The sequence below is a fragment of the Scyliorhinus torazame genome, chromosome 28 (genome assembly GCF_047496885.1).
Source record: "Scyliorhinus torazame isolate Kashiwa2021f chromosome 28, sScyTor2.1, whole genome shotgun sequence".
Lineage (NCBI taxonomy): Eukaryota > Metazoa > Chordata > Chondrichthyes > Carcharhiniformes > Scyliorhinidae > Scyliorhinus > Scyliorhinus torazame.
Window position 1 is genome coordinate 13,382,533 of NC_092734.1, and position 23,764 is coordinate 13,406,296.

Here is a 23,764-nt window from a genome sequence, read left to right on the forward strand (position 1 = left end):
TGATTTAGTGCCATTCTCCTGCCTTTTCCCCTGTACACTGTTTCTATTCCACTGATCATCTAATACCCTCTTGAAAGCCTTGAATAGGACAGCTTGGTGGCGCAGTGGTTAGCACTGCTGCATCATGGCGCCAAGGACCCGGGTTCAATCCCGGCCCCCTGTCCGTGTGGAGTTTGCACATTCTCCCCGTGCCTGCGTGGGTCTCAACCCCACAACCCAAAGCTGTGCAGGGTAGGTGGATTGGCTAAACTGCCCCTTGAGCGGAATAAAAAGAATTGGGTACTCTAAATTTATTTTTAAGAAACGGAATGCCTCGATTGAACCTGCCTCCAGCACATTTCCAAGTGCTGGAGGCAGGTTCACTCCAGGCCCCAAACCACTCGCTGTGTGGAAAAGAAACCTCACATCACATGTGCTTATTTTGCACAACACTTTGAATCTGGGCTCTCGACCCTTTTGCGAGCGGGAACAGTTTCACCCCGTCTACTCTGTCCAGCTCCCCCATGATTTTCATAGAATTTACAGTGCAGAAGGAGGCCATTCAGTCCATCGAGTCTGCACCGGCTCGTGGAAAGAGCACCCTACCAAGCTCACACCTCCACCCTATCCCCATAACCCAGGAACCCCACCCAACACTAAGGGCAATTTTGGACACTAAGGGCAATTTAGCTTGGCCAATCCACCTAACCTGCACATCTTTGGAATGTGGGAGGAAACCGGAGCACCCGGAGGAAACCCACGCACACACGGGGAGAACGTGCAGACTCCGCACAGACACTGACCCAAGCCGGGAATTGAACCTGGGGCCCTGGAGCTGTGAAGCAATTGTGCTAACCACTAGGCTACCGTGCTGCCCAAACATCTCCGACAAATACCCTCTTCCAGCCGTCTTCTCTCCAAGGAGAGCCTCTCCCAATCTATCTGGAAGTTTCTAATCCCTGGAACCATTCTTATAAACCTCTTTTGCACTCTCTCCAATGCGTTCACGTCCTTCCTATAGTCTCCAGTCACGGAACAATCCAATCATTTTTTAACTTTGCGTTCTACATAGACCCACAGTGTCACGTTACTGCTCAAAACACTTCGGACATTATCAAGCATCTTCGCGGGTGGCCAATGTGTAGCCAATTAACTCATTCTTGGTGGTGTTGGTTCAGGGGGGAGTATTTTTTTTTTAAATGTAGAATACCCAATTAATTTTTTCCAATTAAGGGGCAATTTAACGTGGCCAATTCACCTAGCCTGCACATCTTTGGGTTGTGGGGGTGAAACCCACGCAAACACGGGGAGAATCTGCAAACTCCACACGGACAGTGACCCAGAGCCGGGGTCGAACCTGGGACCTCGGCGCCATGAGGCAGCAGCACTAACCACTGCGCCACCGTGCTGCCCCTGAGGGGGGAGTACTGAATACCACCAATCGATCCTCGACATTTCGACTAAACAGGCAAACAAGGCTTTGGTTTAATAGTTCAACTGGAGGGTATTTCGCTAAAAGTACAGGGCTCCCTGAGTACTGTACTGCAATGACAACCTGGATTAGGTGCACAAGTCTTGGAGTGGGGCTTGAACTCACAGCCTTCTGCTTCTGCAGAGAGATTCAATCATCTGAGCCAGGCTGTGACATTAGAGTTTGGTTCTAAAAGTGAATTGAAAGTTGAGCTGAATGGCTGGCATGTTTCGACAAACCAGGAAGAATGAGTTACCGTTGCCAAGTCTCTTAAGAGCTGCAAAGCAATCCATCATTAACAGAACCCTTTGTGCTATTTCATAACATGGCAATTTTTGTTACATGACCTTTATGCAGTACCCTGCTCTGCCTAGATGCTGGCTCTCATTTAGGGGCTTGACAGCTGCTGAAACGTTCCTTCCCTCCCCTTTACTGGCCCTCCAGCTAGATTTCCTCCATACCTCTGACGGCCTTCCAAAACTCACGGGGCTCGCCACCCAGATAAAGATTGGGCATGCGAGTCAGGCGAGATGGGATCAAGAGTCTCCCTGTTGGGACGCTGTCCGCATTTACTTCACAAGGCCTCTGGACATATCATTTCCTTTCATATTCAGGCATTTGTAAAGTCTTTCCGATGATCCTCTGTAGCCCCCAGTCACAGGGTGCCCAGGTCACGAGGAGTCATCGCCATTGGATCCTTTGTGCCGTTTCCAAATACACGCTTGATTTCAACCTCATTTGAGCCTGGTTGATCACCATTTTACTCACTGCGAACCTCAGCTCGGAGGCGCTGAGCAAATGGGGGGCAGGGAACATTTGTGCTGTCATTGACACCAAATAATACACACAGGCGATCGAGAATGTGCTTACATTTTCAGTATGAATAGCAAGCAGAAATCTTCACCCTCTGGCGGAACGAAAGGCCACGTGGCAAAGACTTTAAGTTACTTGTTGGTTCATGACATGCATATCGTGCTCAACTGAATACAACCGTGAAAAATGGCCCAGGATTAAAGAAATGCTGTTATATGTGACTAAATATACCTCACAGATTGAGGATATGCAGATTCGCTCCTAGTCAGCTATTCAAAAAAACCAATCAGGGCAAAGCTAACTGTGACTACACTTTAAAGAAGCATTTGATTGGCTGCAATGTACCGGAGGGCGGGCTGAGGTCACATATGGCCCTACAACAATTCAATTCTTTCCTTCTTTAAACCTGGCACCTAGAAGTGTAAAAGAAATGTGAGGACGTAGCTACAGAAATCAGAAAGGGAGGGTTCTATACTGGGAGGCACGGTGCTCTGCTTTCCGCCCACGGTCCAAAGATTGGCCATGCTAAATTGCCCCTTAGTGTCCAAGAAAAGGTTAGCTGGGGTTTCTGGGTTACGGAGATAGGGTGGAGGTGTGGGCTTGGGCAGGGGGCTCTTTCAGAGGGTCGCTACAGACTCGATGGGTCAAATGGACTCCTTCTACAGAGTGGATAGTCGGAAGCCTTTTCACAGGGTGAAAATGTCAATTCTAGGGGACATAGATTAAAGGCGCAGGGGGCAAAGTTTATTGGAGATATGCGAGGAATGTTTTGTACAGAAAGGGTGGCGAGTGCCTGGAACTCTCTGCCAGGGGAGAAGCAGATACAATAGCGGCATTTAAGAGGCACCTTGACAAATACATGAATGGGATGGAATAGAGGGATACTGGCTCTGGAAGTGCAGAAGGCTTTAGTATAGACAGGCATCATGATGTTTCCTCCCACAAGACCCAAAAGACGTGCTCGTTAGGTAATTTGGACATTCTGAATTCTCCCTCAGTGTCCCCGAACAGGCGCCGAGGACTTCATTGCAGTGTTAATGTAAGCCTACTTGAGGCTCTAATAAAGATTATATTATTATGTTATCAGCACCGGCTTGGGGGCCGAAGGGTCTGTTCCCAAACTGTACTGTTCTTTGTTCTTTTTGTTTGACTGGTGTTACAGGCAACAGCTTTGGAGTTATGGTCAATAAACAGTCAAATCTAGACACACTGTAGAGCCGTAGGGATCAGAAAATAAAACCCAGCTTCTTTATTCAGCCGGGGTCGAAATGGTGGAGGGATGATCATGTTACCAAGGCTTGAGCTGCACACGGACTTTTGAAAGGACCACTGGGGAATGGTCCGTTATAAGTGGGTGATCTCTAATAACAGAGCCAGAAACTAGAGCCCAGTCCAATGTTCAGCGGTGGCTTGTTTGGCCCAGAGAGGGGGGTGAGCCACTTTGCCGCTCAATGTTTCCGACTGTATTTTCATTCCATTCTGCCGGGTAACTTCTGATAAGTGCCCATCACTCCGGCCTAGTTGAATGATTGAAGGCAAACCGCCAGTTGTTGCACACGGTCGTTTCAACTCAAAAAGCGTGAATGATACACTAGGCGTTCGCAGTGGAATGGATTTTCAACAGTGAATAAAGACCAAAGGAGCCCATGATTTGAAAGGCCTGCTAAACGTGACTGCCATCAGAAAGGAAGTTACACCCACTTTTCTGTCCCGAACCCTTCAGAGAAACATCAGACCGTGTTTGGGAGGAAGAATGAATTCTGTCTCAGAGCCAACAAAAAAAATGATTAAAGCTGCGAGCTGAGTTTCCACTTTAAGAGTTAGGAGTATAAGTGCCTTCCATCTCTGGGGGCCAGTGATATTTTATTTCTAATGCCATGATGTCTACAAATATTTGAGTTCTGGTAATTGTATCCGGGTATGGTCCTGTGGCGCAGGGGGTCGCGTCGGAGCCAGAAACTCTGGGTTTGAGTAACCCCCCAGGACATGGTGGCCAAGAAAGGTGCGATCGCAACAAGGCCAAACAGGTGGTTTTATCAACCTGCAAATGGCGGGTGTTAAGGGCAGAGAGATTCCTTGTCAGCCATGTGAGAGAAAGAAAATTGGGAGTTTCGACTATCACTATCCATCGATCCAGGCTGAAAAGGAACATAAAATTGCAGGTTGCCACAGCAACCCAGACTCCCTTAGTGAACTACACCAATAGTACACAACAAGATTCTTTCCAGAAACGGTGCAAAATAATTGAAGACGAAACCCCTTTTTTGGTTGAGCATCACTCCGAATGGAACAAAACAGTTCGCTGAGATGTTTAGGTCCCTTAATGAATGTCCTGAGGGATCTCGCCCATTGTTAATGGAAATCGACAAATCGAGACAGAGATTTCTGCCCAGTTTACCTGGAGGAGACCCTTTGCCTTAATAATAAACACCATCTTCCTGGAATCACATTGGGGTCCTGGCTGATGATCACTGAACAAATTCATCTGCAATTCCTTGATAATTGTTTAAAATGAACAGGTTCATGGAAACAACAGCTCGCATTCATCTACTGCCTTTGAAGCAGTGAAATGTGCCCAGGTTGCTTCTCGGGAGCGTTATCACACAATATTCATCACTGAAACAGCCAAGGGGGAGTTACAACGGGTGATCAGACGTTTGCTCAGAGGTAGGTTTTAAGGAGTGTCTTAGTAGAGGAGACGTAGAGAGGCAGAACAGTTTAGAGAGGGAATGCCAGAGCTCAGGGCCCAGGTAGCTGAAAGCACCAGTTTGGAAGAGCGAGAGGTGGAGCTGGAGGAGAGCAGAGATCATCATAAAATCCATACAGTGCAGAAGGAGGCCATTCGGCCCATCAAGTCCGCACCGACTCTTCGAACAAGCAGTCTATCCATATCCACTCACCCAACCCCACCCCCGTAACCCCATAACCTAAACTGCACGCTCCTGGACACTAAAGGGCAATTTAGCATGGCCAATCCACCTAACCCGTACATCTTTGGACGGTGGGAGAAAACTGGAGCATCCAGAGGAAACCCACGCAAACACCGGGAGAAACTGCAAACTCCACACAGTCAGTGACCCAAGGCCAGAATTGAACCCGGCTCCCCGGTCCTGTGAGGCAGCAGTGCTAACCACTGTGCCATCGTGCCGATTTTGGAGGCAGTGGTAGCAGGGTTTGGGAGAGGTGAGGTCAGGGAAGGAATGAAAAACAAGGCTGATAATTTTCAAATCAAAGAATAGTCTGAGCAAGGCTTGGTATAAGTGCAGGACTGGAGAGTTTGAAATCAATGTCTAATGTTCAAAGTGATCTGGTGAGTCATGTTGGGGTCTCTTAATGAAAATAGCAGAACATACCATTGACAGGCATCAAAAGAGTTGGTGTTATGATGATGATAATAATAATAATAATAATAATAATAATAATAATAATAATAATAATAATAAAGGATTGGTCTAAGCTGGTTAGAACCTGTGAACAAATATTCTTCTTCATGGTACCAAAAAGGGTACCGTGGGCATATTCTCGGAGATCTGATCACATGTCCTGTGTCCACAATTCTGCCATTGGTCAACTAACATGTCACTCTGTTAGCCGATTGATAGATTCTTGACTGTTTGTCAGTCTTTCCACCCACCTCCAATGTCCATACAATAGTCAAAAACATTCAGGGAAGGTAGTCGGTTTTTCATTTTTTAAATATAAATTTAGAGTACCCAATTATTTTTTCCAATTAAGGGGCAATTTAACGTGGCCAATTCACCGACCCTGCACATCTTTGGGCTGTGGGGGTGAGGCCCACGCAAACACGGGGAGAATGTGCAAACTCCACACGGACAGTGACCCAGGGCCGGGATCGAACACCCAGTACAGCCAATCAACACATGAGACAGAATACAACCAATCACCAGACAGAACACTAGAGGGGGGTTTTCTACTATAAAACACACGAGGCATCAGCACTCTGCCTCTTTCCACTGGTGACAACTGTAGTGACAGTCAGGGTGTATATATCAGTTAGCACCTTCTACACGTGGCTCAGAGCTAGTCTGGTCTAGTAAGTTAGAGTTAGCACACTTAGATTAGTAGAATGTCAACAACGGAGCAAGCTGTGTGCACTGCTACAGAAGTTCAATAAACGTATTAAATCAACGTCTAAGTTTGGTGTCTACTTTCTGGTACAACTGCACCCAGTTACAGTCCGTGTTACCCCAGGGTGAATAACACAACAGGGTTGAGGTGTAAAATTGTGGCCTGGGTTTGCTGGTAAAAGTGGAGCAGAAGCTCTGTTCACAAGAGTCTTTTGGAAAATGTCGAATGGATTTTGGAATGTAAACCTCTAATGGAAAGCATGATGGAGAGAGATTTTAAAGCGTGTCGTGGAGAGTTTGGAAGCTCTTTCGTGACAATCTTCTGGGGGGACTTGGAGGAGGCATCCACAGACATTCCCTTGGGGTGCCAGAAAGGAATGAGTATTTGACCACAGTCATATTGCACGTGTCAAAAGGACTTTGTATGTCAATGGGACCATTGCATCTTCAAATGTACTTTGTCATCCATGTTAATCTTAAAACCTGTGTGTATTTGTTAAGCTAAGGGGGAGCAAAGGAGTATTGTATTATAATCTAATTTTTTTCATGTTTAACAAATGTATTTTTCTTGTTAAAACTAATTTGAGGTCCTGTGACTCTTCCTCCACATATAAAAAGTTACAGTATTTTGAGCCAGGGTTCAATTCTGGGATCTTCCCGTCCAGTTATAACTGGGATGGTAACAGTGCCTACACCACATGGACTGCAGCAGTTCAAGATGGCAGCTCAGAGGGCAAGTAGGGATGGGCACCTAATGCTGGACTCGCCAGTGGTGCCCACGTCCCATGAATAAACAAGTAAAAAATAAAAATCAGGATTTGGGCCTTTGCACACCCCAGCCCGATTGCCTGGAATAGTAAACTTTTGAAGGTTAAAGGAGCACAGAGAATGGGGTTGGCATTACCGAAAGAGGAATTTGTCTTCATTTTGCACAAGGTTTGCTTGGACATTTCCCACGTTGCCTCACTGCAAGGTTATTGGGCACTCGTGTGTGCATTACAGCTGAGGAGGAGACATGTTAAAGCCATAAAACACTTTGATTCGCTGAAGAAGGAAATCCCATTCTAACCTGCGGTCGCAAAGCTGACCCCTCAGAGCTCTAGGACAAGCGCCCTATATACCAGCCCGAGCTGAGGGCAGACACGACAGCATTGGACTTTTCTTCTGGAACTGCACACCAAAGACAGATTACTTTGTTATTTTGAATTCTATGGAAAGGCCATATTTTCTTATTATTTTCTGATCACTTTTCTCTCTCCCCTTGCTGAGTTATGGTACAGTTCCACATTGGAGCATACTGCACAGTCCCTCATGCCAGGTATTTGAAAGAGCGATCTGACTGGACCTGCTCCCTCTACACTTTCTCCACTGCCCTGCCCCCCCCCCCCCCCCCCCCCCCCCCCCCCCCCCCCAAGGTGCTCTGTTCCCTTTCCCAAGTGCTTAAGCAAGCCCCTTCTGAGAGCTACTACTGAATTGGTTTTCCACCGGCCTCTCGACCACTGTGCTCTGGCATTCCGCTGTGCCAAACAAAAAACTCCCCATTCCACCCCTGTCCGTGTGCCAGTTGTCTGCACATACGTTGCCCAGACGGCCTGCATCCATCGTGGGCAAGCACAGGAAACTATGTGCCTATAATCACCTGAAGTGTGCACATTCAATCTGGGGGTGGGCGTAATGGTCGGGTCGGGGGGCGAGGGGGGGGTTGCTAACTGCACGGGCAGGTAAACTGGTGAAGCTTCCCCAAGGTGGCAAATAACCCGTTGGGATCAGCTCACTTGACGGAGATGAGGGGTCAAAAGGGCGGCATTCCTATTTCATTTGGTCCTCCCGTAAGCATAGCTAACCCCAGTGAATCCTCTGTGGAAGTCATTAAGCTGTCCAGAAAAAAGCATGTCTGCCATAAAACATTTTTTAAAATCCCCAAGACGTTAGTTCCAGAAAAGCCCACGAATATAAGTTATGTTGTAAAATAGTTTGCAGGCAATTAATTAGACTTGTTAAAAAGAAATCTAACGTTCTGTGGACCCACAGTATAAATCATCTGTTTCACATTCCAGTGACGATACTTTCTCCTTTTCTTGCATTTATGTTGTAAGAAGAGTTTTGAGAGCAGTTCAGCCTGTTAATTAGCCTGTTCCCACGGCCCAAGTCCCAATGGAATGCTTTCCAGAAAATATACCAGAGGATCGGGATGGCAATCGCTTAACATTGTTTTTTATAAGTCCACACTGCTGTCTCCGAAGGTCTGCTAAACAAAGAAGCAAAGTTCTACCCAGAAAATTACTGCATTTGGAACACCCGGGTGGCAAGGTGGCGCAGTGGCTAGCACTGCTGCCTCACGGCGCCGAGGACCCGGTTTTGATCTCGGCCCCGGTCACTGTCCGTGAGGAGTTTGCACATTCTCTCCGTATTTGCGTGGGCTTCACCCCCACAACCCAAAGATGTGCAGGGTAGGTGGATTAACCACACTAAATTGCCCCTTAATTGGGTAAAAAAGAATTGAGTACTCTGTCGCCGTGGGTGGCAAAGGGTTAATCGAATACAAAAGTATTGAAGCTGGAGCAGATGGTAATATCGCTGAACTAGTAATCCAGAGGTCATGGGTTAATGCTCTGGGGATACGAGTTCAAATCCTACCACAACATCTGGTGAAACTTTATATTCCAGATTTATTAATTGAATCTTAAGTTAGTCTCTGCCATGGTGAAACGATCATCAATTGTTGTTAAAACCTCATCTGGTTCCCGAATGTCCTTAAGGGAAGGAAATCTGCCGCCCTTACCTGCTCTGGGCTACATGTGACTCCAGACCCACAGCAATGTGGTTGACTCTTCAATGCCCTCTGAAATGGCCCAGCAAATCATTCAGTTCAAGGGCTCCTAACTGCCTTAGCTCCTTTCAAGGTCAATTAGGGATGGTCATCGAATGTTGCCCAAGCTTTTGAAGATTAATTTGGGCCCTGCATTTCCAAAGATTTTCCACAGCTACTCTCATGAAGCCATTTTGTTTGGCAGTTTAACTCGGCTCTTTTTTCAAACCCTTGGCATGCTATCAAAATTCTCAGTTTTTGATTCCCTTTTTGGGCTTGAAAGACTGGTTTTGAGTATAGGTTGCGTGGACCAGGCTTGTATCTCCTTGAATATACAAGACCAAGGGCGCTCGAATTGAGGCATTGAAGATGACTGAAAGATTCGACAGGGTAGACAGAGAGAAAGTATTCCCTCTTTAGGGGGAAGAGCAGAACAACAGATATAAACTTATATTAGAACCAGGATATTCAGGGGTGACATCAGGAAGCAGCATTTCAAACGGGGGTGAGATTGTTGGGTCTAATAATAATCTTTATTATTGTCACAAGTAGGCTTACATTAACACTGCAATGAAGTTACTGTGAAATGCCCCTAGTCGACACACTCTGGCGCCTGTTCAGGTACACCGAGGGAGAATTCAGAATGTCTAATTCACCTAACAAGCACGTCTTTCGGGATTCGTGGGAGGAAACCGGAGCACCCGGAGGAAACCCACGCAGACACGGGGAGAACGTGCAGACTCCACACAGACAGTGACCCAAGCCGGGAATCGAACCTGGGACCCTGCCGCGTTCAGGTGAGTGCATCACTCTGAGGGGAGTGGGTCAGGCCCGGGCGGTGCTGGGGGATGGATGGGCCGGGCGCCCTTGAAACCCAAGTCGCTGACAGGGTAACGACGTGGAATCTGCCGTTCAGTTTGTTTGATCTCCGAACCAGTGAAGAAAACCGCCACTGGAACCAGCGACTTTAACATTGCTTTTCCCGCACTTTGTGCCATTCTGACTAAAAAATGAGAAACGTCTGTTCCCGACTTTTTCTAAGTCAAGTCTGTATGGATTGAGATGAAGACTGGAGCATCTTCCCAACTTAAGCACTCTGTGTTCAACACATTGTTTTAGGCTTCATTTGACCTGGAGAAAAGCTCCCACCAGAGCAAAGCTCCCTTTCTAGATAGGGGTAGATCTGGCGGGTGGAGGTCGGGCGTGCCGAGTACAGAGTGTTCTGCCATTCCTACCGGATACGCTTTTGGGAAGCCCAACAGTACGTTTACTTGGAGCAGGTGCCTCTCTTCTCCTCTTCGATCCCAGAGAGGTTGGTGAAGGGTTTACTGGAGTGGTTTGTGGGATAAGAATCTTGAGTAATGTGGGGGAACGAGCGAAGATGGGCTCATTATCCCAGGCCAAGGGGAGATTTGTTCAAAATCTTGAAGAGCTTTGATGAGTAAATGAAGAGAAACTGCTTCCAAAGGCTGAAATGCTGGGAACCATTAAACATTATCATAGAATTTATAGTGCAGAAGGAGGCCATTCGGCCCATTGAGTCTGCACCGGCTCTTGGAAAGAGCACCCTACCCAAGGTCCACACCTCCACCTTATCCCCATAACCCAGTAACCCCACCCAACACTAAGGGCAATTTTGGACACTATGGGCAATTTAGCATGGCCAGTCCACCTAACCCGCACATTTTTGGACTGTGGGAGGGAACCGGAGCACCCGGAGGAAACCGGCGAGAATGTGCAGACTCCGCACAGACAGTGACCCAAGCCGGGAATCGAACCTGGGACCCTGGAGCTGTGAAGCAATTATGCTAACCACAATGCTACCGGGCAGCCCGGTATTAATGTAGGATGATTGACAACGCAACCGGAAGCAACGCAAGGAATTTGTTTTTAAACATAGTGAGATAATATGATCTGGAATGCACTGCCTGAAAGGGTGGAGGAAGCAGATTAAATAGTAACGTTCAAAAGGAAATTGGATAAATATTTGCAGGGATATGAATTTCAGGGCGATGGCGAAAGAACAGGCCCGTCGGTCTAATTTGGTCGTTCTACCAAAGAGCTAGCACAGGTATAATAGGCTGAATGGCCTCCTCCAGTGCTGTAGCAAAATGCAATTCGACAAATTTCAAATTTTTTTTTGAGTCCGTTATACGGAGTTGGGCATCGGGCAGGTTTTGAGAATCCAAGATCTGTTGAACAGGCAGTGAAAGTTGGCTTCGCAGAGTCCTCAATGCTTTTCCCGGAATGGATGGGGGAGGGAAATCCAAACTCACAACTTACCAGCGCAAACTGCTTGTTCAGTTTCATCTGCTCGGCTAAAACGGTCTCGTTGTGGAAGAGATGTGGCTGCATGTGGCTCCACATGTGGGGAAACCACCAGAACTCTTTCCTGTGCTTCAACAGCATGTCGTCACCCTCATCTTCCTCATTGGCCCCTGGGAATGAAACATTCGAGAGAGAGAGAGAGAGAGAGAGAGCAGAGATTTTAAGCAGAGTTGCTGAGTGTGACAGAGTCAGCCGAAATAGGCAACGTCCCCACATTACCACATTCGCATTGCACAGTGTTTAGGCTACTTGGTAGACAGACAATGCTGAACTGCGATAGGGGCTGGTTTAGCACACTGGGCTAAATAGCTGGCTTTGAAAGCAGACCAAGGCAGGCCAGCAGCACAGTTCAATTCCCGTACCGGCCTCCCCGAACAGGCGCCGGAATGTGGCGACTAGGGGCTTTTCACAGTAACTTCATTGAAGCCTACTTGTGACAATAATGATTTTCAAATGGAGGGGGGGGGGGGGATAATGGGTTACTGCGATCTGGAATGAAACAGCTGAAACGGGTATGAAGGAGCCAGAAGTGGCACAACGGGATGAATGGCCTCCTTCTGCATGTTTCTCAGTACAATGAAAGCTATGACCAATGGCGTTTGACGAGCAGGCCACCGTAGGCAATTCTCATGTGTGTCCCCAAATGAGTTTTTGGGCGAAGACAGTCTGAACCTCAGGCCCTTACTCATCGGCAAGGTCCTCGACTCAACTCCCAGATCGCGCGGAGGGAGCTGGTCCCCGTTTGTGGGTCAGTAGGCGAGCTAAAATAAGCTCCAGCAAGAGTGGGCATTATGACGGAAGCAAAAGAAAATTGAGCCAAGTGAGATGCGCAAGATTAGGGGGCAGGAGTAGGCCCTCGAGCCTGCTCCACCATTCAATAATATCACGGCTAATATGATTGCGGCCTCAACCCCACTCACTTGCCTGCTCGCCTCCCCACCCCCTCTCCCCCCACATAACTCTTTGCTCTCTTGTCGATCTAAAACCTATTTCACTCAGCCTGGAACATGATCAATAACCCAGCCTCCACTGCTCTCTGCAGTATAGAATGGTATAGGCCCAAGCTGCTCAAACTTCAGGCAACCCCTTCACCCCCACAATCAGGAGTGAGAGGTCCCGTGATAGTCCGATTGCTCCCGATCACAATCCAGCTGTGGAGGTGCGCGTGTAACATAAGTTTCAGCTCGACCATTGAAATAAATCTGTCATCAAATAATTCACTCTTGTAAGAGTCCTTCCTGTTATTTCCTTTGCTCCCATTTCTTTTATTTTAGTCAGTTACATTTTCTGTCCATTTAATTATAATACTGCACATAATAAAAGGTTACTTGTGTTTCAAAATCACAAACCTAGTGACTGAAGTTTATTCGACTCAGCCAAGAACCTCGGGTATTTTCAAATAAAATCTAATTCTACCTTTGCTGCGATTCCAGGTCAATTGGGGCTAGAATTGACCATGCACTAGCCCAGGGTGTCATGACACTACTACCCCTTTCCAAAGCGCTACCCCCCCCCCCCCCCCACCCATTTAAGTCGTCCCACTATCCACACCCACATACAAACAACACAGGGGAGAAAGGGTGGCTATAAATAAAAATTAAACAATAGGGATCTTTGAAGCACAATGACTTTCAGTCAATGTCTTTCTGGAGTTCAGGCTTTTGGTTTGGTACTTCTTCCTTCTAGGCTTGAGATGGGTTTTTTTCTGGCAAGGTTTTCTACTTCCTCTGCTGAATCAGCATCATTTCAGGTTCACAGCAAAGGCTGTGCCAGGTACACTCACTGCTTTCAGAACAATAGAGCAGTTCTTTCACTTCAGCCTGCAGGAGAGGGAGAGAGAGCGAGAGCGAGAGCTCCTTTCACTTCCGAGCTCTGAACACTTCTGCTGAGTTGTCTCAGAAAGCATCGTACAGGAACCAATCACTGACCATCGTCAGGCAGAACACCATCCCTGGCCAACCCACTGGCTGCCAGTTAACCAATTGAACGGAGTCCCTCCAAAGCAGATTCCTAAGATACACTCAGTGCCGAAGAGTCTGGCTTCTCCTCTCCAAAATACAAAACCTGGGAGCTCACTGTTCTGGAAAGCAGCTGGATCAACTGTCTGTCTTCTGCTTAAAGGCACAACCCGATTATGGGTCCACGGACCAAAATAATAAAATAAATGGGAGCAAGGGAAATAAACAGGAAGGATTCTGACACAATCTAGATCTACGTGTGGGAACACACTTGGACATGTTGTCAAACTGTTAGCAGCATCCAAAGGACAACATCCTTGAACAGGTTAGTGGCGGCATGGTGGCACAGTGGTTAGCACTGCTGCCTCACTGTGCTGATGATCCGCGTTCGATCCCAGGTCACTGTCTGTGGTGTTTGCACATTCTCCCCATGCCTGGGTGAGTTTCACCCCCACAACCTAAAGATGTGCAGGGTAGGTGGGCTGGGCACGCTAACAATTGCCTCTTAATTGGAAAAAAATAATTGGGTACTCTAAATTTATTTTAAAAGAGGCATTGAAGTGTCCAATCAGCCATGATCTAACTGTATGGCGGACTAGGCTTGATGGGCTGAATGGACTACTCCTGTTCCAACCTTCAAACATCTCTGGCTACAGGTTGAGCATACTCACTTGTGCCAAATCCTGTTCACCTGTCACCCCTGTGCTCGCTGGCCTACCCCGACTCACGGTCAAACAGTTTTAAAGTTCTCACGCTCGTTTGCAAATCTCTCCGTGGCCTGTGCCCTCCCTATCTCCGTATTCTCCTCCAGCCCCTCAACCTTCCAAAATATCTGCGTGCCTTGAATTCTGGCTTTCTGAGCAACCCCGATTTTAATCACTCCATCACCGGCAGCCACGCCTTCAGGTGCCTTGACCCGAAGCTCCGAAATTCCCCCTTTGAACCCCGCCACCTCTCTTCATGGTTTACGATGGTCCTTCAAGCCTACCTCTGAGACTGAGCTTTGAGGCCTCCTGCACTGATATACCGCAGGGCTGAGTGTTCAACTCTGCCTCGTGTTTCTTCCATGAAGTGCTTTGCAATGTCTTACGATGTTAAAGGTGCTACGAAAATACAAGCTGTTGTTATAATTAAAAGTGACGAGAGATGTCACATACTTGAGTTAACAAGCTCTCTCAACAGAGGACGGTTTGTCAGCAACTGAAGGAGGTTCTTTGCTCGTCAACAACATCGGGGACAATAGACGGTCACCAGAGAGGACCTGCGGAGTTAGTGAAAGTCACCTGCAAAACACATCATCTTGAAACCCACAAGATTGCTTTTCCTTCACAAAGGCAAATTGTTTTGTTGCTAAGCACTTAGGTGTAGAAAGAAAAAAGTGCTGAGCACAAACAGGAGCTGGAAACCTTATTTCTTTTCAGGTTAATCTGAGTCATCTTGGGATCCTTAAAAAGGTTTCACTATTTAAATCCATAAAGTACACAACCCTACTGTTCTTTTTATCCAAAGTAGTTTTTTAAAAACAAACTGCGCTCCTGTTTTTTTTGTGTCTAGTTAGGGTAGCTGTGCAACATTACCGACTGGGACTGAAAATGGGTTAATGCCTCTGTTAGGAAAGGCAAGAGGAATTTTAGTATTAGTGCATTCAGTATCCATACTCATCATGGGGGCGGTCTAGCTCGATTAGCTAGCTGCTGCACTTGGCCATCTCATTCAACCGGAGGGAGTGAAAGTGCATGCTGTGGAGTCCTTGGCAATCTCGAGAAGAGTGCTGCACAGGGACGTGTGTGAGCCCATTGCATGTTTACGAGGGGGAGCAGAAGGATAAATCTTCTGGGCAAGAAGGTACGGTTTGAGGTCCCCGAGATATTGAGCCTTGGACTTCACGGTCAATGGCTGGCATGGCATACTGTCAAACATAAAACCCAGACGCACAGGAGGGCATTCAGCCCATCAGGTCAGTGCTTGCGGCAAAAGAGCTATCCAGGCCAATTGCCCCTTCCAGCTCTCGACATAGCCCTGTCGATTATGGCTTGTCAAATGCATAGTCCTCAATGCGATGAGGTCTTTTTGCCTTCATTGTCCTTTCAGGTAGTCAGTTCCAGATCCTCATCACCCTCTAGGTGAAGGAAGTTCTCAACTCCCCTTCAATCTTTACCATTACTTTAAATCTATGCTTCCCTGATTATTGGCGTCTTGTGTGAAGGAAACTAGGTACTTCCTATCCACTGGAATTTTATACACCTTAATTAAATCTCCCCATAGCCTCCTCTGTCCCAAGAAATCCATGCCTGTCCAATCTCTCCTCATTGATAACCTTCTCCATTCGTGGCCACAACATTGTAACTCTCCTCTGTGCCCTCTCTAGTATGGGATCATAGAGCCGTACAGCGCGGAAAAGGCCCTTCGGCCCATCGAGTCTGCACCGACAAGAACTTCCCCTAATCTCGTGCTAACCCCACTTGCCAGCTCTTGTCCCATTTCCTTGAATGTGATGGTGTTTCAAGTGCTCACCCAGTGCTTTTTAAGGGTTGTGAGGTTTCCAGCTTCCACTACCTTCCCAGGCCGGGCATTCCAGATTCTCACCACCCGCTGGTTTGACAGTGATATAATCCACAACGTCAATCCTCTAGACAATGACGCATGGCAGTGGTGGGCACCCTGCTGCCTGGGGGCCACATGGCAGCCAATCTGCATTCTAAGTGTGGCCCACGAGACATTTTGTTGACTGCAGCCCACGCGTAGGGTTGCCACGTTCCGTTGATTACCGCCCACATAATCTTTTTCCTCCCGGTCTGACTGGTGTGTTTCGCTCGTAAAACAAGGCGAGGTGAGAGCTGACTGCTCACAACATTGACTGTGAGAGCAGTGCGTTCCCTCAGTGTCCAAAGGGTAAATATTTTGTTTTACCGTTTGAATAACAATAATCTTTATTAGTGTCACAAGTAGGCTTACATTAACACGGCAATGAAGTTACTGTGAAAATCCCCTAGTCACCACATTCCGGCGCCTGTTCGGGCACGCGGAGGGAGAATTCCGAATGTACAATTCACTTGACGGCACGTCTTTCGGGACTTTCAGGAAGTTGATGATTGTTCTATTAATATGTAAATGATTAAGCATTTTCTCGAACTCATTATGAAATATTCGGCATGTATTAAATATATTTAATCTTATTCATGGGGTCACAGTTAATGAACTAGCCGAATTTCAATCTATCGGCCCACTGAGATGAAGAAGGTCACCCCTGCGGCCCACTCACTGGCCTAGGTTGTCCATCACTGGTGACATCGAAACAAACCTGTTGGACTTTAACCTGGTGTTGTAAGACTTCGTACTGTGCTCACCCCAACGCCGGCATCTCCACATCATCACTGAGGTAAAGTCTTGATGAAGGCGATTGTACGTGCCCGCAAAAAACTCCCTTCCTGTCATGTCACCAGATCTGAATAGGAGCAGGATTAGGCCAAACCAACTTCACTTTTCCACCCAATCCCTACATCACTCGATTCCCTTCAAATATAAAAAATCTATTGGCCCTGCCCGAGCCAGAAACAGATCTTTGACTACTCACGACTCAAATCACACAACCTCTCGCCTTCCCCGCTCTGGTCTTTTTGTGTCCTTCCTTTGTATTTGTCATATTTCGTGCTCATATTTAATCGGCCCGCAGCTCTCCTCCTCACCCAAACCTAGTTGGAATTCATACAGATGGTACGCAAGCTCAAATGTGTTGCTGGTGTACTTCCTCCACATAAACACCACCCATTTTCACCACAACCTGAGCTCATCTGCTGCTGAAACCTTCACCTCGGCAGACAAGGGCAGCACAGTCGCACAGTGGTTAGCACTGTTGCATCAGAGCGCCAATGTCCCAGGTTCGATTCCCGGCTTGGTTCACTGTCTGTGTGGAGTCTGCACGTTCTCCCCGTGTCTGCGTGGATTTCCTCCGGGTGCTCCGGTTTCCTCCCACAAGTCCTGAAAGACGTGCTGTTAGCTGAATTAGACATTCTAAACTCTACCTCTGTGTACCCGAACAGGTGCCGGAGTGTGGCGACTAGGGGATTTTCACAGTAACTTCAACGTTAATGTAAACTTACTTGTGACAATAAAGATTATTATTTTTAAAAATAAATTGAGTGTAAGGGCGGCATGCGTCACAGTGGTTAGCCCTGCTGCCTCACGGCGCCGAGGTCCCAGGTTCGATCGTGGCTCTGGGTCACTGTCCGTGTGGAATTTGCACATTCTTCCCATGTTTGCGTGGGTCTCACCTCCACAACCCAAAGATGTGCAGAGTAGGTGGATTGGCCACGGTAAATTGCCCCCTAATTGGAGAAAATTAATTGGGTATTCGAACGTTAAAAAAATTAATTAATTTTGAGTACCCAATTCTTTTCTTTTTCCAATTAAGGGACAATATAGCGTGGCCAATTCACCTACCCTGCACATCTTTGGGTTGTGGGGGTGAGACCCACGCAGACACGGGGAAAATGTGCAAACTCCACATGGACAGTGACCTGGGTCCGGGATCGAACCTGGGACCTCAGCACCGTGAGGCAGCAGTGCTAACCACTGTGCCACCGGACCGCCCAAAAATCAGATTATTACATTACAGTTAATTTGCTATTCTAAAACTCTCTTGGTCTGTCTCCCAACTTCCACCCTCATTAAGCTTGAGCTCACGCAAAACTCTGCGATCAGCATCCTGACCCGCTTCAGATCCCGTTCACCCATCACCCCGGGGCAGAGCTTGCTGACTGCCTCTGACCTTTGGTCTGGCAACGCCTCCATTTTTACAGTCCCAACCTCGTTTTGCAAGGCTCCCCCGACCCCCCCTCCTCTCTAACGTTCTTCACAATGAGGAGGATGGCGGACGAAGATGTCTCACCTTTCAGGCTGCTGTTGAATACCCTGGGGTGGGAGGTAGGGGTAAGAGCAGAGATAAAGGCTGCTATCGATGGATGTGTTCCGTGGGACAAACAGTCTACCTCGTCTGGACGTATCTCTGCGATCGCCCTTTAGCTGTGTAGCCTATTCTCTGAAAGCCTCCCTACATCGGCTCCATATCATTCTGTCAAGCGCTCACGAGGTAAATAATAGCGCTGGAGTCACCCAGCCCCATCTACAACTGAACAGACTGGTTCACTTCCCATCAAACACACAAAGAAACAGAATTCGGCTTTGTTGTTCCAAAAATCTAGTTCTGGGTCAGGTTACCACTTACTTCATACAGAGAAACGTGCACTACCCCAGAAACCCAAGGGATTCCCAGAGAGTAGTTTTCTTAATCCACGGTTAGCTGTACTCAATCTCAAGGTCACTGTTGAGGTGACTCCCATTCACCTGTTTTCGATTGCTCATATTGTGCCTTTTCCATTTGTCGGACTTCAGCCCCCTTTTCATACTTCTGATCAACATTTCCCTTTCTTTCTCATACCTGTGTCACATTTCTATTTCCATCGCTTACTCTTTTGAGAAAAAAAACTGTCCACATTTTGCCTTTGCTGGGCTCATTACTCCAGTGGCCCCGCCTTTTCAACCTTGCCCCCTCGCCTGAGGTGTGGTAACCCTCAGGTTAAATCACCACCAGTCAGCTCTCCCCCTCAAAAAGCTGCCTATGGTCACCTGGGACTATGGCGAACTTTACTACTTTACTTACTCCAGTCTTCGCTTGCTGCCTTTCCCCACCTCATTTTAACAACCTGTATTTATACCGCTCCTTGTGAGTATAATAATAGTTGCAAGATTGCACAGGGCTAAATCGCTGGCTTTTAAAGCATACCAAGGCAGGCCAGCAGCACGGTTCAATTCCCGTACCAGCCTCCCCAAACAGGTGCCAGAATGTGGCGACTAGGGGCTTTTCATTGAAGCCTACTTGTGACAATAAGCGATTTTCATTTAATTTCATTATTAAAACCAAGCCTGATGTGAAGAGACCCACACAGGTGACCCAAAGCTAACCACTATCTTGGCAAATATTCTTTATACATACGTGAAAGTCATCAACATAGAAACATGATGAAGGAGCTAGTGATTCCAAATAAACCTGTTGGACTTTAACCTGGTGTTGTAAGACTTCTTACTGTGCCCACCCCAGTCCAACGCCGGCATCTCCACATCATAGAAAATGGAAGCAGGAGGAGGCCATTCGGCCCTTTGAGCCTGCTCCACCATTCATTATGATCATGGCTGAACATCAAGTTCAATATCCCGAGCCCGCCTTCCACCCATATCCCTTGATCCCTTTAGCCCCATGAGCTATATCTAATTCCTTCTTGAAATTACACAACATCGTGGCCTCAACTACTTTCTGTGGTAGCGAATTCCACAAATTCACCGCTCTCTGGGTGAAGAAATTTCTCCTCATCTTAGTCCTAAAAGCTTTATCCCTTATCCTCAAACTATGACCCCTAGTTCTGGACTCCCCCACCATCGGAAACATTCTTTCTGAATCTACCCGGTCTAATCCTGTTAGAATTTTGTACGTTTCTATGAGATCGCTTCTCACTCTTCTAAACTCCAATGTTCCTACAGTTCTGTCCCCATCTTTCCCAGCAGCAGCTGCTGGTTATGGTTCTGCTGTTCTTGTTTATAACTCCTCTGTTCCTTTGTGTGTCCCGTTACCAACTCCTTTCGCCTCGCAACATCATTCCTTCTGACACTTGTTCATTCCTGCTTTCCGCCCGATCGTCGACCTTTCATGTTGCTCATTACCCACTGTTATAACCTGCCTACTTACCATTGGCTGGGGACTAATGACAATCCCACAATCCTGTGGGAGTATGAGCATCCCCAATGAGGGGGGCGGAGAAACCATTAGTAAACTCCTAGTATAAATAAAGCTGGCCAGTTTGGAACCAGCAGGAAGGAGTGAGCAGCAAGGGAAGTTGCTGCTGCTGAATATATATATATATATATATATATATTGCCCGGTGCCTTATGCCTTGCTCGAGAAGGTAGAAGGAGAGATCACTCGTTTGGAGAGTTTGGGTATTATCAGGCCCGTCCGTTTTGCTGACTGGGCAGCACCAATGAAGCCAGATGCCACAGTTCGCTTGTGTGGCGACTATAAACTTACAGTGAATACAGCTTCCCGACTCGACTGATATCCAATGCCTCGCATAGAGGATCTCTACGCGAAGCTTGCAGGTGGACTCTCGTTCACAAAATTAGATATGCGTCACGCCTACCTACAGTTGGAGCTGGACCCTGCTTCCCGACCATATGTAACGATTAATACACACCGGGGCCTGTATGAATATACACGGTTGCCCTTTGGAGTATCCTCTGCCTGCACAATTTTTCAACGTGTTATGGAGGGCATTTTGAGAGGTTTACCACGTGTCGCTGTCTACTTAGATGACGTTTTGATTACAGGGACGTCGGAGCACGAACATTTTGAAAATCTGGAGGCTGTCCTTAGACGCCTTTCGGAGGCTGGAGTCCGTTTACGTCGCACAAAGTGCCTATTTCAGGCAAAGGAAGTAGTCTACCTAGGTTATCGGGTGGACCGCAAAGGTTTGCACCCCGTCGCAGCGAAGGTGTGTGCAATTCAACAGGCCCCCGCCCCGACTGACACTTCGCATCTTCGTTCTTTTCTCGGTCTCGTAAACTATTACGGGAAGTTCCTCCCCAATCTGGCAACTACGCTGGCCCCTTTGCACCTTCTGCTGAAGAAAAATCACACCTGAGTTTGGGGTCAGCCGCAAGAAACCGCTTTCCGGCGGGTTAAGCAACAATTGTCGTCGTCTGGGTTACTAACCCACTATGATCCTGGAAAGCCTTTGCTCATCACATGTGATGCATCCCCGTATGGTATTGGGGCCATCCTGTCCCACAAGATGGAGAACGGGGCCGAGCGACCGATACCTTTCGCCTTCCGCACATCGACTGCAGCGGTGAAAAAGTACGCGCAGATCGAGACCCTAAATTTTATGGACACCTTGCCTGTCACGGCATCACAGATCCGTGAGTGGACCCAGACGGATCCAGTCCTGTCAAAGGTTCGGCACATAGTCCTGTATGGTGGGCAGCATAGACAGCTCCCATGCGAGTTGCGGGCATTTTCCTCCAAGCTGTCAGAATTCAGCGTGGAAGACGGCATCCTCTTGTGGGGGACGCGTGTGATTGTCCCGGAAAAAGGCCAGGAGCTGATACTATCAGACTTGCACAATTGGCATCCAGGTGTGACCAAAATGAAAATGTTGGCCCGGAGTTATGTCTGGTGGCCAGGCCTCGACACCGACATTGAGAAGGTGGCCCAAAACTGCTCCATTTGCCAGGAGCATCAGAAGCTTCCGCCGGCCGCGCCCCTACATCACTGGGAATGGCCAGGGCGGCCTTGGGCACGCTTGCATGCAGATTTCGCAGGCCCTTTTCAAGGATCCATGTTCCTTCTATTAATTGACGCCCAGTCTAAATGGCTAGAGGTGCATAAGATGCAGGGGACAACGTCCTGCGCAACAATTGAAAAGATGCGTTTGTCGTTTAGTACGCATGGCCTCCCCGAGGTGCTGGTCACGGATAACGGCACTCCATTCACGAGTGAGGAGTTTGCGAGGTTCACGAAGATGAACGGCATACGCCATATCCGCACTACCCCTTACCACCCGGCTTCAAATGGGTTGGCACAGCGCGCAGTGCAGACATTCAAAAGAGGCCTAAAGAAGCAGTCTTCCGGATCAATGGACACGAGACTGGCTCGCTTTTTGTTTACGTATAGGACCACCCCCCATGCGGTGACTGGGGTAGCTCCCGCAGAACTCCTAATGGGCCGGAGACTTCGCATCCGCCTTAGTATGGTGTTCCCGGACATTGGCGCAAAACTACACTGCACACAAGAACGGCAGGGACAGGGATTATCTCGGCATCGGCCGATTCGGCAGTTTGCACCCGGTGACCCAGTGTTCGTTCGGAATTTTGCTGGTGGTGCCCAGTGGGTTCCTGGTGTAATCTTTCACCAAACGGGCCCTATATCTTACCAGGTGCACGCCCAGGGTCGTCTCCAGCGCAAACATGTAGACCACGTTCGGTCCAGAAGACTATCCTCTCAAAAGATTCCCCGCCCCCGGAGCTCATTTCTACAGCCGCAGAGACCAGAGACAAGGGAAGGTAGTCCTCACAATCTTCCACTGGTGCCTCACTCGAAGCCTGCGCAGGTCGTTACAGAACCGAATGGAGATAGAGACGCTGACATGACGGAGGCAGCAGACTGACTCCGAGATGGAGACACAGGATGCATCAGAGGGGGAATCCTCGGGTCCACGGGCCGTGGATGTACAACCATTGCGCCGTTCATCACGGAAGCGCCGGTCTCCGTCTCGTTACATGCCGCCTGATCCAGCGCCGCGTGCAAATGGTGTCCGGCCTGCAGCAAAACGAGTCCGAAGCCCTCCTTCGCCAGGGTCTCCGATGGATTCCTTGGACTTTGGGGGGGGAGGGATGTTATAACCTGCCTACTTACCATTGGCTGGGGACTAATGACAATCCCACAATCCTGTGGGAGTATGAGCTTCCCCAATGAGGGGGGCGGAGAAACCATTAGTAAACTCCATGTATAAATAAAGCTGGCCAGTTTAGGAACCAGCAGGAAGGAGTGTGCAGCAAGGGAATTTGCTGCTGCTGTTATATATATATGTTATTGTAAATAAATGTTATTACTTTGTATCCTTAAAACTCGTGCTGGATTCTTCGTGGCCCTCAAAAAACCCACCTTCCTTCCCTCACTCACTCAGCGAAAACCTGTTACGTCTCCAACTTTCCCCAGCTCTGATGAACAGCCTTTAACCCAAGACGTTAACTTGGGGCGGGATTTTTCCGGCCTGGTCCACCGGGCTGGATCTTCCAGGCCTGCCAAAGTCAACGGAGATTGGGATGGCTCGCCACATCCCACAACGGCAAGACTGGAAGATCCCGGCCTTTGTTCCTCTCGCCACAGATGTTGCCTGACCTGCTGAGAATTTCCAGTTTTCTAGTACCTATTGAGTTATGGGTATTGAATTCTGACAGTCGCGCAAAGCCGGACACTGCAATAGCTAATACTCCTTGCAAGGGCCTGGCAGGTAAGCTTTTGGGAAGCTATTAGATTGGAGTTAGAAGTTAAATTCTAGAAATTCTGTATTTCTGATTCTACCTCGAGATAAATTCCTTCCCAGAGTAAAATCCCCAACAGCACAGTTGGTTACAAAAAGCTGATCCACTTCTGGGGTTGACCTCAGTGCCTGGTTTAAGCATCGAGTTTCATCCCTGTATTAAAGCCAATACAGTGCAGGGAAGAAATCACAGACTGAAGCCAGGATGCAATTTGTGAGATGCTCGC

The 23,764-nt window shown here is 48.0% G+C and overlaps 1 protein-coding gene across 1 annotated transcript in view; it reads right to left on the reverse strand.

Moving 5' to 3' along the window:
* Positions 1 to 23,764, reverse strand: part of ndst2a (N-deacetylase/N-sulfotransferase (heparan glucosaminyl) 2a) — a 630,597-nt gene that overhangs the window by 39,666 nt on the left and 567,167 nt on the right. Inside the window, exon 8 of the mRNA XM_072491345.1 lies at positions 11,444 to 11,598. Within this exon, the coding sequence (XP_072347446.1) occupies positions 11,444 to 11,598 (155 nt within the window). The remainder of the gene's footprint in view (positions 1 to 11,443; positions 11,599 to 23,764) is intronic.